General features: G+C 32.1%; 1 protein-coding gene across 1 annotated transcript in view; it reads left to right on the plus strand.

Moving 5' to 3' along the window:
* The window catches only part of LOC111625350 (nose resistant to fluoxetine protein 6-like), a 45701-nt gene extending 33709 nt beyond the window's left edge, over positions 1 to 11992 (plus strand). The window contains exons 7-9 of the mRNA XM_023368489.1: positions 969 to 1155; positions 1787 to 1929; positions 11437 to 11992. Coding sequence (XP_023224257.1) covers positions 969 to 1155; positions 1787 to 1929; positions 11437 to 11565 — 459 coding nt within the window. The 3' untranslated portion in view covers positions 11566 to 11992. The remainder of the gene's footprint in view (positions 1 to 968; positions 1156 to 1786; positions 1930 to 11436) is intronic.
* Positions 11993 to 12701: the final 709 nt, after the last annotated feature.

Raw genomic sequence — 12701 nt, forward strand, 5'->3', positions numbered from 1 at the left:
TCGTCAGCGGAGATTTTGCAAGCAAACCCCATTTATATTCAGTATTTCAACAACCATAGTAATTGTTATATAACACCTACCGCCGAGAATAATGAGAATTGCCGAGAATCAAACGAACTATTTTCAATTTGATCAATTTTCTGGAACGTTTACAATCGTTCTATAATCGAACCAATATGCAATAACAAATTCGAATTTAAAACAGTTCGAACATTTTTAAAATCAAAGTAGATAAAAATATTTATAACAATGTGTGAAATGTTATTAATTTAATACACTTAAGTACTTAATAAAGACTAAACGTAACAAAAATCGCATGTAAAATAGTACAGTAGAAGCTGTTTTTCCGGTTAAGTCTTAATGCTCTCCCTCCCATCCCATGGAGGAATTTCGAAACATTCCTTTTTAGTGTGCGTATCCATGAGGTACCCTAACTGTCTACCAAATTTCACCTCTTAAGCTTAAGCGGTTTGCTCTGGGCGATGATGAATCAGTCAGTGAGTCATTCAATCAGTCAGGACAAGCAATTTTCTATACAGTAGAGCGACGTTTATCCGAATCAATTGGGGTCTGGGGTTGTTCGGATAACTAATTATGTACAAAAAATATATTAATTTATCCCGTGTTGAAATTTTTCTCCGTTGCGTGTCGCTTCACGTCGAATTTTCGTCAATGTTAAGCCTAACGAAAACTATTGTATCGTTAAAAATTATTTTTTTATTTTGTACAAACAAAATAAATATATTGAAAATTATAAAAACAGTAAAAAATTATACTTCAGAAGTTAATTTAGTATCAAAAACGAAAAATGTTACTCGTGATGTTACTAACAATCAATATTTTCATTTCAGACTTTTTTGTTATTTCTAAACATTTTATTCTTAATTTACAGGAAGTAATATGACCGAAACTAAAATTAAACTTTCTATGTAGACCGTTTATTAAAAATTTCCCGTTTAAATTTGTAGATTACCCTTTTACTTTGTTGGACCGGATGCATTGTGTTAATGACATTATCAATTTTTGGAGCGCATAGTTACAAGAAAAATATTTTGGCAAACGAAAATATAATCATCGCCTTTCAGTGCATTGCTCCATTTGCTTGGACCGTAGGATTAGCTTGGTTGACAGTGGCTTGTGTGACAGGACACGGTGGTAAGAAAGTTCTTATTATCTAGTGTTTACGGTCAATTTTTTTCATCTAAATATAGATAGGAATAAATATATATACGGCGTTTTTTTTGTTTTTCGTTTAATCTACTGTAAATTATATTAACAATTTATATTAACATTTATAATATTTTTAATTGCGTTTGTGAACTTAGTTTTAAGCTTTAGCTGAAGTAAAATACAATTTGCTAAATCATACATAGCCTATGTACTATATTTGGGAAAATAAATACGGTAACTGAATTAATTAAAGTTGTTTAGATAATTATTTGTTTCATATCGTAAAATATTTATATTGTCTCCAATGTATATTATATTACATGAAAAAGTTCACTTACTTTACCGATACAGTTATACTGGATATTTGTAGTTAATTAAAATTAATACTCTAAAAGTTGTACGTAGTTCAGCTAATTTTTTTTGTTGTGACTAAGATAATTCGATTCTTTTTTATTTTCCGAAATAATCCGTATTTGTTTAAAAGTTTTTATTTATTTTCTACTCGGAAAAGATTAAATAGTCACTTTACCGTAAACAGTATTTTGTATACATTTACGTTTTTATTAAAGTTTAATCGTCACGTTATAAAAATTTTAAATTTTTTGTTTATTTTCAGGAACCGTCAATCGTTTGTTATCTCTTCGTATTTTTGTGGTGTTAAACAGTCTGAATGTTTGGATATATCTGCTTCACGGTCTAATTATCGTGTATTGTGTTGGCAGTATGAGAAAGGCTACAGGTCTTTTACAGTTTAATATGGTAAAGTTGAAAATTTTCATGTTCTGGAGTACATTTGCATATCTGACTTTAAAAATGTGGGAGGTGCACTTTGATTTCCGTGTTAATTTTAGTCATTCTTAGGGCTAGGACACATAGGCATAAAAATTTGTATAAGGGTAAACAATGGGTAAACACAGACAAACAATATGTGTGGCACTTGAAAGTTAAAAATAGACAAATCAGTAAACTCTAATACTGAAAGCAGCAATTATTTGATATATCCATATTTATCCGTAGAATTTTCGGCATATTGTATAATTTTAAAACTAAGAAAAGAAATAGATAAAACAACGTTCTTATATTTTATTACAAGTATTTCGAAATCGTTTTTGCGACAGACTACAGGTATTTTTTTTCAAATTAGTGTGATGCTGTTTTTCAACAAGAAGTTCAGCATTGTTGCGGTCACCCTTACGAGAAGTCACAATCGATGAAAAATGTGCTGCTCACGTGTTTGAATGGCTTTTTATATATTTTTAGGCGTCTTCTGGTTGTGAGGAGAAGTTCACATTTCCGTCAAAACAATAGTTTGTAGAAATGATCACTTGTCTCTGCATTGCTGTTTAAATGAGAGAAACTAACTGTAAACACTGCACGATGTGATTGCTGCATGCTTCATTGCACCGATTGTATTTTGAAAATATATATAGTCAGATGTAGTTGTGAGAGTTCCTGATAAAATTTCTGCAATTTTACTTACTGTTACCCAATCTGAATTCGTTTTTGTGATTTGCTGCAATTGTTCCAGGAGCTGTGGAAAGACTTCTTAGTTTCATACAGTATATCAACAGTTCTCACCAGAGCAGATTTTTGTTTTCCAGTTCAGTATTTCGTCCCCGGTGGTCCCACCACCACCCATTACCGTATCTGCATGAGCATACAAGCAAGTCCCACCGACTTACGTGCAATACCACTTTCTACTAGACATTATGAACCATTGTCATAAACATCAACCTGTAGATTTGTGCTATTCACATACCAGATGTATTTTATACACCTCTCAATACTGAGCACAGTGTGCTGTATATAATACTTTAAAATTGCAGCACGACGTTTATGGACGTCACTGCTGCTCTTACTGTGCCTTCTCTGAGCAGGAGAAGACACCATAAAACCCTACAGAACCTATGTTAAAAACCTATATACAGTTAAACTATATATATAAAACTTGAAACTTATATAATATNACAATAAAAACACTACACTCAACAAGCCACCAATAAAACTCAACTGCGTAACCTATAACCAAAGTCTTTTTTTAATTTGTTTTTAAAAGAAAGCGCTTGACAAACTTGCCCCGCATGCCGAAGTTGCCCCGGTCTCCCCTACAAGTTATTATGGCAAATTTTGTTTTTTTTTTTAATATTTACTCTATTCTGAGATATTAAACGAAACAGATGCCAATACACACGAATACTCCCACACAAATATCCACAGAACATTTTCTTAAGTTGTTTTCTTTATTTCTTTGGTTCTGAGTCTGAAAAAGTACAGTTTTGCAAACACACCAGTGTGCTCAAATTCGACTCTATTCCATTTCAGATTTTACTCCGACAACACATAATTTATTCAACCGATTTCGCTCTTACAGAGTTTGAAAATTTTGGAAATTTTCCGGACAAAATTTGACAATTTTAAGTGCAAACTCCGTTATTCGATATTTTTTACTCAAGTGAGTTCGCATATTGTCTGAAATTTGCTTACGCATTTTGAATTTATTTTGTGCCTTTTCTCAAGTTTGCTTTAATAAAAATTAATAATACGATTCCTTTTTGCTTTCTTATAACCAGGATTATTTTCCTTGCTTTTAGATTTTAGATACTAAGTCCGACATTGTATTTTGATTTTATGGATTAATCTTTGTATATAGTTAACTTTATTTAAACATTTTTAGGAAATTATCATTTGACATTTTTTAAATCATAGGTAAATAAACTTTCGTAAAACTAACGAACGAAATACTGCAATGTCTCGGTACTCGAACTATTCGGCATTGCAACACAAATTCTGAAGAAAAAAAATTTTTGTATTCGACTGAACAAGTTCAGAGGATGGCATTACTTTGTAAAAAAACGCACAGGTCAAACTAAAATTAATATTAATTAAGCACAACACAACACTTTTTATTGTGACTGTTATAAAATAAATTATTTATTCCTTTAATTTAATAAGCATATTTCTTTCAGTTATAGTTTCGTATAAAACGTTTCACATAACACGACTCTTGTCCGAATCATAACTACAGTTTTATACGAGGACTAGGTGTTACCCGCGACTTCGCCCGCGAAGGTTTTGCAAGCAAACCCCATTTATATTCAGTATTTCAACAACCATAGTAATTGTTATATAACACCTACCGCCGAGAATAATGAGAATTGCCGAGAATCAAACGAACTATTTTCAATTTGATCAATTTTCTGGAACGTTTACAATCGTTCTATAATCGAACCAATATGCAATAACAAATTCGAATTTAAAACAGTTCGAACATTTTTAAAATCAAAGTAGATAAAAATATTTATAACAATGTGTGAAATGTTATTAATTTAATACACTTAAGTACTTAATAAAGACTAAACGTAACAAAAATCGCATGTAAAATAGTACAGTAGAAGCTGTTTTTCCGGTTAAGTCTTAATGCTCTCCCTCCCATCCCATGGAGGAATTTCGAAACATTCCTTTTTAGTGTGCGTATCCATGAGGTACCCTAACTGTCTACCAAATTTCACCTCTTAAGCTTAAGCGGTTTGCTCTGGGCGATGATGAATCAGTCAGTGAGTCATTCAATCAGTCAGGACAAGCAATTTTCTATACAGTAGAGCGACGTTTATCCGAATCAATTGGGGTCTGGGGTTGTTCGGATAACTAATTATGTACAAAAAATATATTAATTTATCCCGTGTTGAAATTTTTCTCCGTTGCGTGTCGCTTCACGTCGAATTTTCGTCAATGTTAAGCCTAACGAAAACTATTGTATCGTTAAAAATTATTTTTTTATTTTGAACAAACAAAATAAATATATTGAAAATTATAAAAACAGTAAAAAATTATACTTCAGAAGTTAATTTAGTATCAAAAACGAAAAATGTTACTCGTGATGTTACTAACAATCAATATTTTCATTTCAGACTTTTTTGTTATTTCTAAACATTTTATTCTTAATTTACAGGAAGTAATATGACCGAAACTAAAATTAAACTTTCTATGTAGACCGTTTATTAAAAATTTCCCGTTTAAATTTGTAGATTACCCTTTTACTTTGTTGGACCGGATGCATTGTGTTAATGACATTATCAATTTTTGGAGCGCATAGTTACAAGAAAAATATTTTGGCAAACGAAAATATAATCATTGCCTTTCAGTGCATTGCTCCATTTGCTTGGACTGTAGGATTAGCTTGGTTGACAGTGGCTTGTGTGACAGGACACGGTGGTAAGAAAGTTCTTATTATCTAGTGTTTACGGTCAATTTTTTTCATCTAAATATAGATAGGAATAAATATATATACGGCGTTTTTTTTGTTTTTCGTTTAATCTACTGTAAATTATATTAACAATTTATATTAACATTTATAATATTTTTAATTGCGTTTGTGAACTTAGTTTTAAGCTTTAGCTGAAGTAAAATACAATTTGCTAAATCATACATAGCCTATGTACTATATTTGGGAAAATAAATACGGTAACTGAATTAATTAAAGTTGTTTAGATAATTATTTGTTTCATATCGTAAAATATTTATATTGTCTCCAATGTATATTATATTACATGAAAAAGTTCACTTACTTTACCGATACAGTTATACTGGATATTTGTAGTTAATTAAAATTAATACTCTAAAAGTTGTACGTAGTTCAGCTAATTTTTTTTGTTGTGACTAAGATAATTCGATTCTTTTTTATTTTCCGAAATAATCCGTATTTGTTTAAAAGTTTTTATTTATTTTCTACTCGGAAAAGATTAAATAGTCACTTTACCGTAAACAGTATTTTGTATACATTTACGTTTTTATTAAAGTTTAATCGTCACGTTATAAAAATTTTAAATTTTTTGTTTATTTTCAGGAACCGTCAATCGTTTGTTATCTCTTCGTATTTTTGTGGTGTTAAACAGTCTGAATGTTTGGATATATCTGCTTCACGGTCTAATTATCGTGTATTGTGTTGGCAGTATGAGAAAGGCTACAGGTCTTTTACAGTTTAATATGGTAAAGTTGAAAATTTTCATGTTCTGGAGTACATTTGCATATCTGACTTTAAAAATGTGGGAGGTGCACTTTGATTTCCGTGTTAATTTTAGTCATTCTTAGGGCTAGGACACATAGGCATAAAAATTTGTATAAGGGTAAACAATGGGTAAACACAGACAAACAATATGTGTGGCACTTGAAAGTTAAAAATAGACAAATCAGTAAACTCTAATACTGAAAGCAGCAATTATTTGATATATCCATATTTATCCGTAGAATTTTCGGCATATTGTATAATTTTAAAACTAAGAAAAGAAATAGATAAAACAACGTTCTTATATTTTATTACAAGTATTTCGAAATCGTTTTTGCGACAGACTACAGGTATTTTTTTTCAAATTAGTGTGATGCTGTTTTTCAACAAGAAGTTCAGCATTGTTGCGGTCACCCTTACGAGAAGTCACAATCGATGAAAAATGTGCTGCTCACGTGTTTGAATGGCTTTTTATATATTTTTAGGCGTCTTCTGGTTGTGAGGAGAAGTTCACATTTCCGTCAAAACAATAGTATGTAGAAATGATCACTTGTCTCTGCATTGCTGTTTAAATGAGAGAAACTAACTGTAAACACTGCACGATGTGATTGCTGCATGCTTCATTGCACCGATTGTATTTTGAAAATATATATAGTCAGATGTAGTTGTGAGAGTTCCTGATAAAATTTCTGCAATTTTACTTACTGTTACCCAATCTGAATTCGTTTTTGTGATTTGCTGCAATTGTTCCAGGAGCTGTGGAAAGACTTCTTAGTTTCATACAGTATATCAACAGTTCTCACCAGAGCAGATTTTTGTTTTCCAGTTCAGTATTTCGTCCCCGGTGGTCCCACCACCACCCATTACCGTATCTGCATGAGCATACAAGCAAGTCCCACCGACTTACGTGCAATACCACTTTCTACTAGACATTATGAACCATTGTCATAAACATCAACCTGTAGATTTGTGCTATTCACATACCAGATGTATTTTATACACCTCTCAATACTGAGCACAGTGTGCTGTATATAATACTTTAAAATTGCAGCACGACGTTTATGGACGTCACTGCTGCTCTTACTGTGCCTTCTCTGAGCAGGAGAAGACACCATAAAACCCTACAGAACCTATGTTAAAAACCTATATACAGTTAAACTATATATATAAAACTTGAAACTTATATAATATATAATCCTTACAATTATATTAAAACCATATATAAATAAAACCTATATATTTAATATTATATATACTATATATAACTACTATACTATATAATACTATATATTTAACCAGTGTGACCAGGTTAATTAAACCCTGGGACTTTATCTTAAACTATGTACTGTACAGTACAATACATCAGTATATCATAAAACAATATAAATCTATGCACAGTAACATCATAAAATAAATATAAAATAAAACCTGGGTTGTACACCATTCTTTTAAACTATCCTAAGTATTAACACTCCCTTTATGACTTTGTATTCACCATAATTTACCTTAGTGTGCACTAAGTTGGTGCATTCCTCACCAAATGCAACATTATGAGAGGAGAGTATATTAAGTATATTCTTTAATTCCTCTATCTCGTTGTAAAAAATACTACACTCTAACATAAAATGCTGTAGGGTGTAGATGGCACCATACTCACAAAGGTCACTCGAACAATTGGAACGACTACAGTTTATTTACTTTACAGCTGGATGCATAGGTAGACGCCAAGGACTATATACTACAAGGATAGCCAGATCCCTATTCTACAATGCTAGCCAGGAATGCCAAGTTAGTGACGTCAGCACGAGACCTGACCTCTCTGTTTACATAGAGCAGGGTGTGCACGTGTTTAGTTTTCGCTTTTAATATTCGTCCAATTTTGTGATTAACGAAGTGATTTATTTTAATATTTCTGTAATTGTTTTATTTGACTNAATAAATATAAATAAAAACCTGGGTTATACACCATTTATTTAAACTGTCCTACGTATTAACACCCCCTTTAAAACTTTGTATTCACCATAATATATAATACTATATATTTAACCAGTGTGACCAGGTTAATTAAACCCTGGGACTTTATCTTAAACTATGTACTGTACAGTACAATACATCAGTATATCATAAAACAATATAAATCTATGCACAGTAACATCATAAAATAAATATAAAATAAAACCTGGGTTGTACACCATTCTTTTAAACTATCCTAAGTATTAACACTCCCTTTATGACTTTGTATTCACCATAATTTACCTTAGTGTGCACTAAGTTGGTGCATTCCTCACCAAATGCAACATTATGAGAGGAGAGTATATTAAGTATATTCTTTAATTCCTCTATCTCGTTGTAAAAAATACTACACTCTAACATAAAATGCTGTAGGGTGTAGATGGCACCATACTCACAAAGGTCACTCGAACAATTGGAACGACTACAGTTTATTTACTTTACAGCTGGATGCATAGGTAGACGCCAAGGACTATATACTACAAGGATAGCCAGATCCCTATTCTACAATGCTAGCCAGGAATGCCAAGTTAGTGACGTCAGCACGAGACCTGACCTCTCTGTTTACATAGAGCAGNGCACCCTCATAGCTATCGAGACGCAACCACCATAGTGCACGAATGGAGACTTGGGGCTACTACCACATACAAACACCATTCATGTGCGATGTGTAGTTTTCACGGAAAAGTGAAATATAGGAACACACACGTCCATTTATATATATATCCGAATACTGTTGTAGCTCTGAGAATTTTATTAACACTTCCTGTCTCTGTAGCTAGTGGGAAAAGAAGTTTCTCCAAATTAAAATTAATAAAACACTACATAAGAAGTTCAATACTCCAAACAAAACTTAAAAATCTATCATTTCTATTGAATCTACATTAGCTGCCACTCTAAACTACACATTCCTAATTAACGAATTTGCTACAGTTAAAGTTAGAAGAGTAAAACTGTAGTAGATTGCTGTAGTTGATAGTCGAGATCAATATTTTATAGTAGTTTATATTTTCAAAATAAAAACAGTATTCGTACATTTTGTGCAGTTTAAAAGAAATCACAATCGAAGGTTATTTTAAAGAAAAAAGATTTAAGGGACGGCATTTCGAAGACTTGCATCATACAGAGAAAATCTACCGCACGGCCCTGCACAAGTGTCAATGGCCAACAAAAATTGAATTTTTGTTTAATTCAATGTCACGACTTGGTGAATTTATTAACATTTGGCAAATAATTTCATTATTCACTTTTAATCCATACAGATACGCGTTTCGGGCTATCGCCCCTCTTCAGTCTGTTACATAGATAGGTTGTATCTGTCGTATCTGTCAGGCACCTTCGGTACTTCCTACTTCCCTTCCAACTTGACGGCCTCACCCGCATGCCTCGTAAATTATAAAGTCTCACTTCCAGAGTGCCGCACACAGCCTCGCCTTCGACTGTATAAACATTCTATTTTAATAGTTGTAGCCAGTTTTTTATGAATTTCAATGCTTATGTTCTTGTTAATATTATTTTTGACTGTAGTAATTTCGTAGCTTTCCTTAAAATTTCTTTTGTACCAATTTTTTACTTTGTGTACCATTATAACCTCATTCTTATCTAATTTGCAGTTGTGAGTTGTGCAATGTTCGTAAAAAAACAGAGTTTATTCTATTATATTTCAAATCCGCGATGTGTTCTTTTTAATCTTGTTTCCAATTTTCGTTTTGTTTTTCCAATGTACACTTTTGGTGGTTCGCATGTGAAAGGTATTTTATAAACGACTTCGGTAGTGTTGTATTTGTCCGGTTGTCTATTCATGCCAGGTTTAGCCTTCCGGATTCTTTTTTGCAAGTTGTTATAAGTTAGAGCTAATGTTATATTTATTTTATGGAAACTTTTATTTACCTGTTCAAAGAAGCTACGCATGTAGAAAAAGGTTATGTATCTTACTGTGTTTTTATCTTTGTTTAGTTTATTTTCCAGCCTTTTATTGTTGATTTTACTTTCGCAGTTATTCGTTATTCGTTTTGGATAGCCGTTTAATAGGAATTTAGTTCGCAGTTCGTTGAAATGGTTTTTTCTTCTGTAGTGAGTTTGTTCTGCTCTCGATTTTTTATACTCAATAATAAATATGTTTTCTTTTATGTACTGTGAAATGTTTAAATTGTGATTTAGCACTTTCCTAATCTCGCATGGTTTTGTGTATGGCTCGAATTAAATCTTCTTTGCCTTTCTGGTTATTTTAATGTCGAGGTAATTTATTTCCGTGTTTGCCTCATTTTTTACCTTGAAGTTAATATCATCGTTTAATTTGTTTATTTTTTCCTTTTAATTCTTTTAATTTTATTAATTCTTGATCAAATAGTATAATTATGTTATTCGCATATTGTTTATTGAACTTTATGCCTGTAATTTTTTTGATTGCTTGATCTATATCTACCGTAAGTTCTGCTAGCTTCGGGCCTATGACCGATCCCATGTTTATGCCTGTTTGTTGTTTTAGAACTTATTGTTGACTTCTTAATAATTACTCCTGTATACGGATTATATTAAGTCAATTTCTTTTTATTCTGTTTCAATCTTATTTAGTGAATTGTAGTCAATTCTATATTTGACGTAAATAAATTCAACTGTCAATAAATTCATCAAGTCGTGACATTGAACCAAACAAAACAAGAAGACACGGTTTCGACAAACAAGTAAAAAAATTTAATTGTTATTATAAATTGTTAATACTTTTTCATTAACAATGATCACTTATCGTATAGTAAAAAATAGTTAATACTATAAATTATTATGTTATTAATATTATTTGTTTTATTGTAATCAATGTAAAGATTCTTATTGTAAATTAACCTAACCTAACATGAAGTTTTTGCCAGGTCACCCATGAGATCGTTCATTACAGCAACATTTATATTGCCTAGGAGCCATCCAGATCTCGGGTCAGTGCACCCTATTTTAACTTACGCGAATGCGCCACATCCTCAACTTCCCAAGTTTACTTCCCAAAGTTATGGCTTCGAGTGATGACCAGGGTACTAAGCCCACCGCTACAACCCAGTAGATGTGACTAATGCTTATATTGAGGGACTAGTTCAGCAATATAATTTAGAATATACCAAAATTTTTTGCACCTATGCCAAGCAGCATTAATTAAGCAGCAAAACATTGCAATTTTTGTTGATCAATTGAAATGCCTTTTTATGGTCTTGCAATTTCACTTTTCAAAAATTAATCATAACTGATTACATTTATTTTTTTTACAGTGGATGATATATTCCTTTGTTATGTTCTTGTCACTGATTGCTGCTCTGTTCTTCTTTGTGTTTTTCGAATCTCCATTGAGCAGTCTTCTGTCCAACGTGCAAGAAATAGAACATCGCAAAAAACTGTAACTTCAAATGAAAACATTACGGAAATGAAGACAGACACGAAGTCAAAAATTTTTGTTGTGTGATAAACATTGGAAATTATATTAACATTATATATGTTGATAAGATGAGACTATGTTAATTAAATAACTTTAAGTATATTTAGTATATGATTTATTATGATAATGTCACATGTCACGCTAGCGGCATAACGTTCTGCTTGATTTTTATTGCTGCTTTCGTATACTTATATGATTTGTTGTAAACTTGGTTCGTACTACCTACATATGTAGAAAACTTTTTATAATTTTCTTAACTGTTGTGTTTTTTAATATACACAGAGACTGTAACTATAACCCAATTTAACCTCTAACGGGCAAATAAAATCTTAGGGTACTACATTTATAGGAGTTAAATAATTGTTTATTTTTGTTTACTCTAAAACCGTATCTTTTTTAATTTGTTTGTTTCCAGGGCTGTGGAGTCGCGTAAAAATGTACCGATTCCAACTCTGATTTCGACTCAGACTTTTGCTTACCATCCGACTCCGACTTTGATTTTGACTACGACTCCGACTCCGACCAGGGGCGGTCTTGTTACCAAAAGTGACCCAGAAATTCTGATGTCATCACGTGACTTCAGAATAAAAAATTCAATAAAACACAAGATTTAATTAAGCATCAAAGCGGTTGAACTAAATCATGTCCCCATACACATTCTAACATCTTAGGTGAGAACATCTTAACGGGTTTTACTGTACTATTATAAAATGACAAAAAAGCTTACTTTTAGGGTAGAGACAAATTTTATTTTATTATTATATTTTTTTTCCGACATCCGGACAGCCAAGCAGTTAAAGCGGCATTCTACTGCTCTTGGGGATCCGGACGGATCGAACAATCCTGGAATTTTCCCAAGGTGGTCCGTCTGGATTTCTCTGGACTACCATATCTGCAAACTAGGGTCTCAAAAAAAAAAAAACACATTAGAGACTAAAGTTGCAGATTGGTCCTTTATAGGAACAGCCTCAGTGAAGCGAGTAAACATGTCGATGATGTTAAGGATGTGTCTATTCTCCCCGGGGGTGGGATTTAAAGGATCGATTATGTCAATGGACACTTTTTGGAACGGATAATCCGCTACCTCGGTTTCTTGAAAGG

This window comes from Centruroides sculpturatus, unplaced genomic scaffold (genome assembly GCF_000671375.1).
Source record: "Centruroides sculpturatus isolate CEXI.00-Female unplaced genomic scaffold, Cexi_2.0 scaffold247, whole genome shotgun sequence".
In the NCBI taxonomy this organism is placed as follows: domain Eukaryota; kingdom Metazoa; phylum Arthropoda; class Arachnida; order Scorpiones; family Buthidae; genus Centruroides; species Centruroides sculpturatus.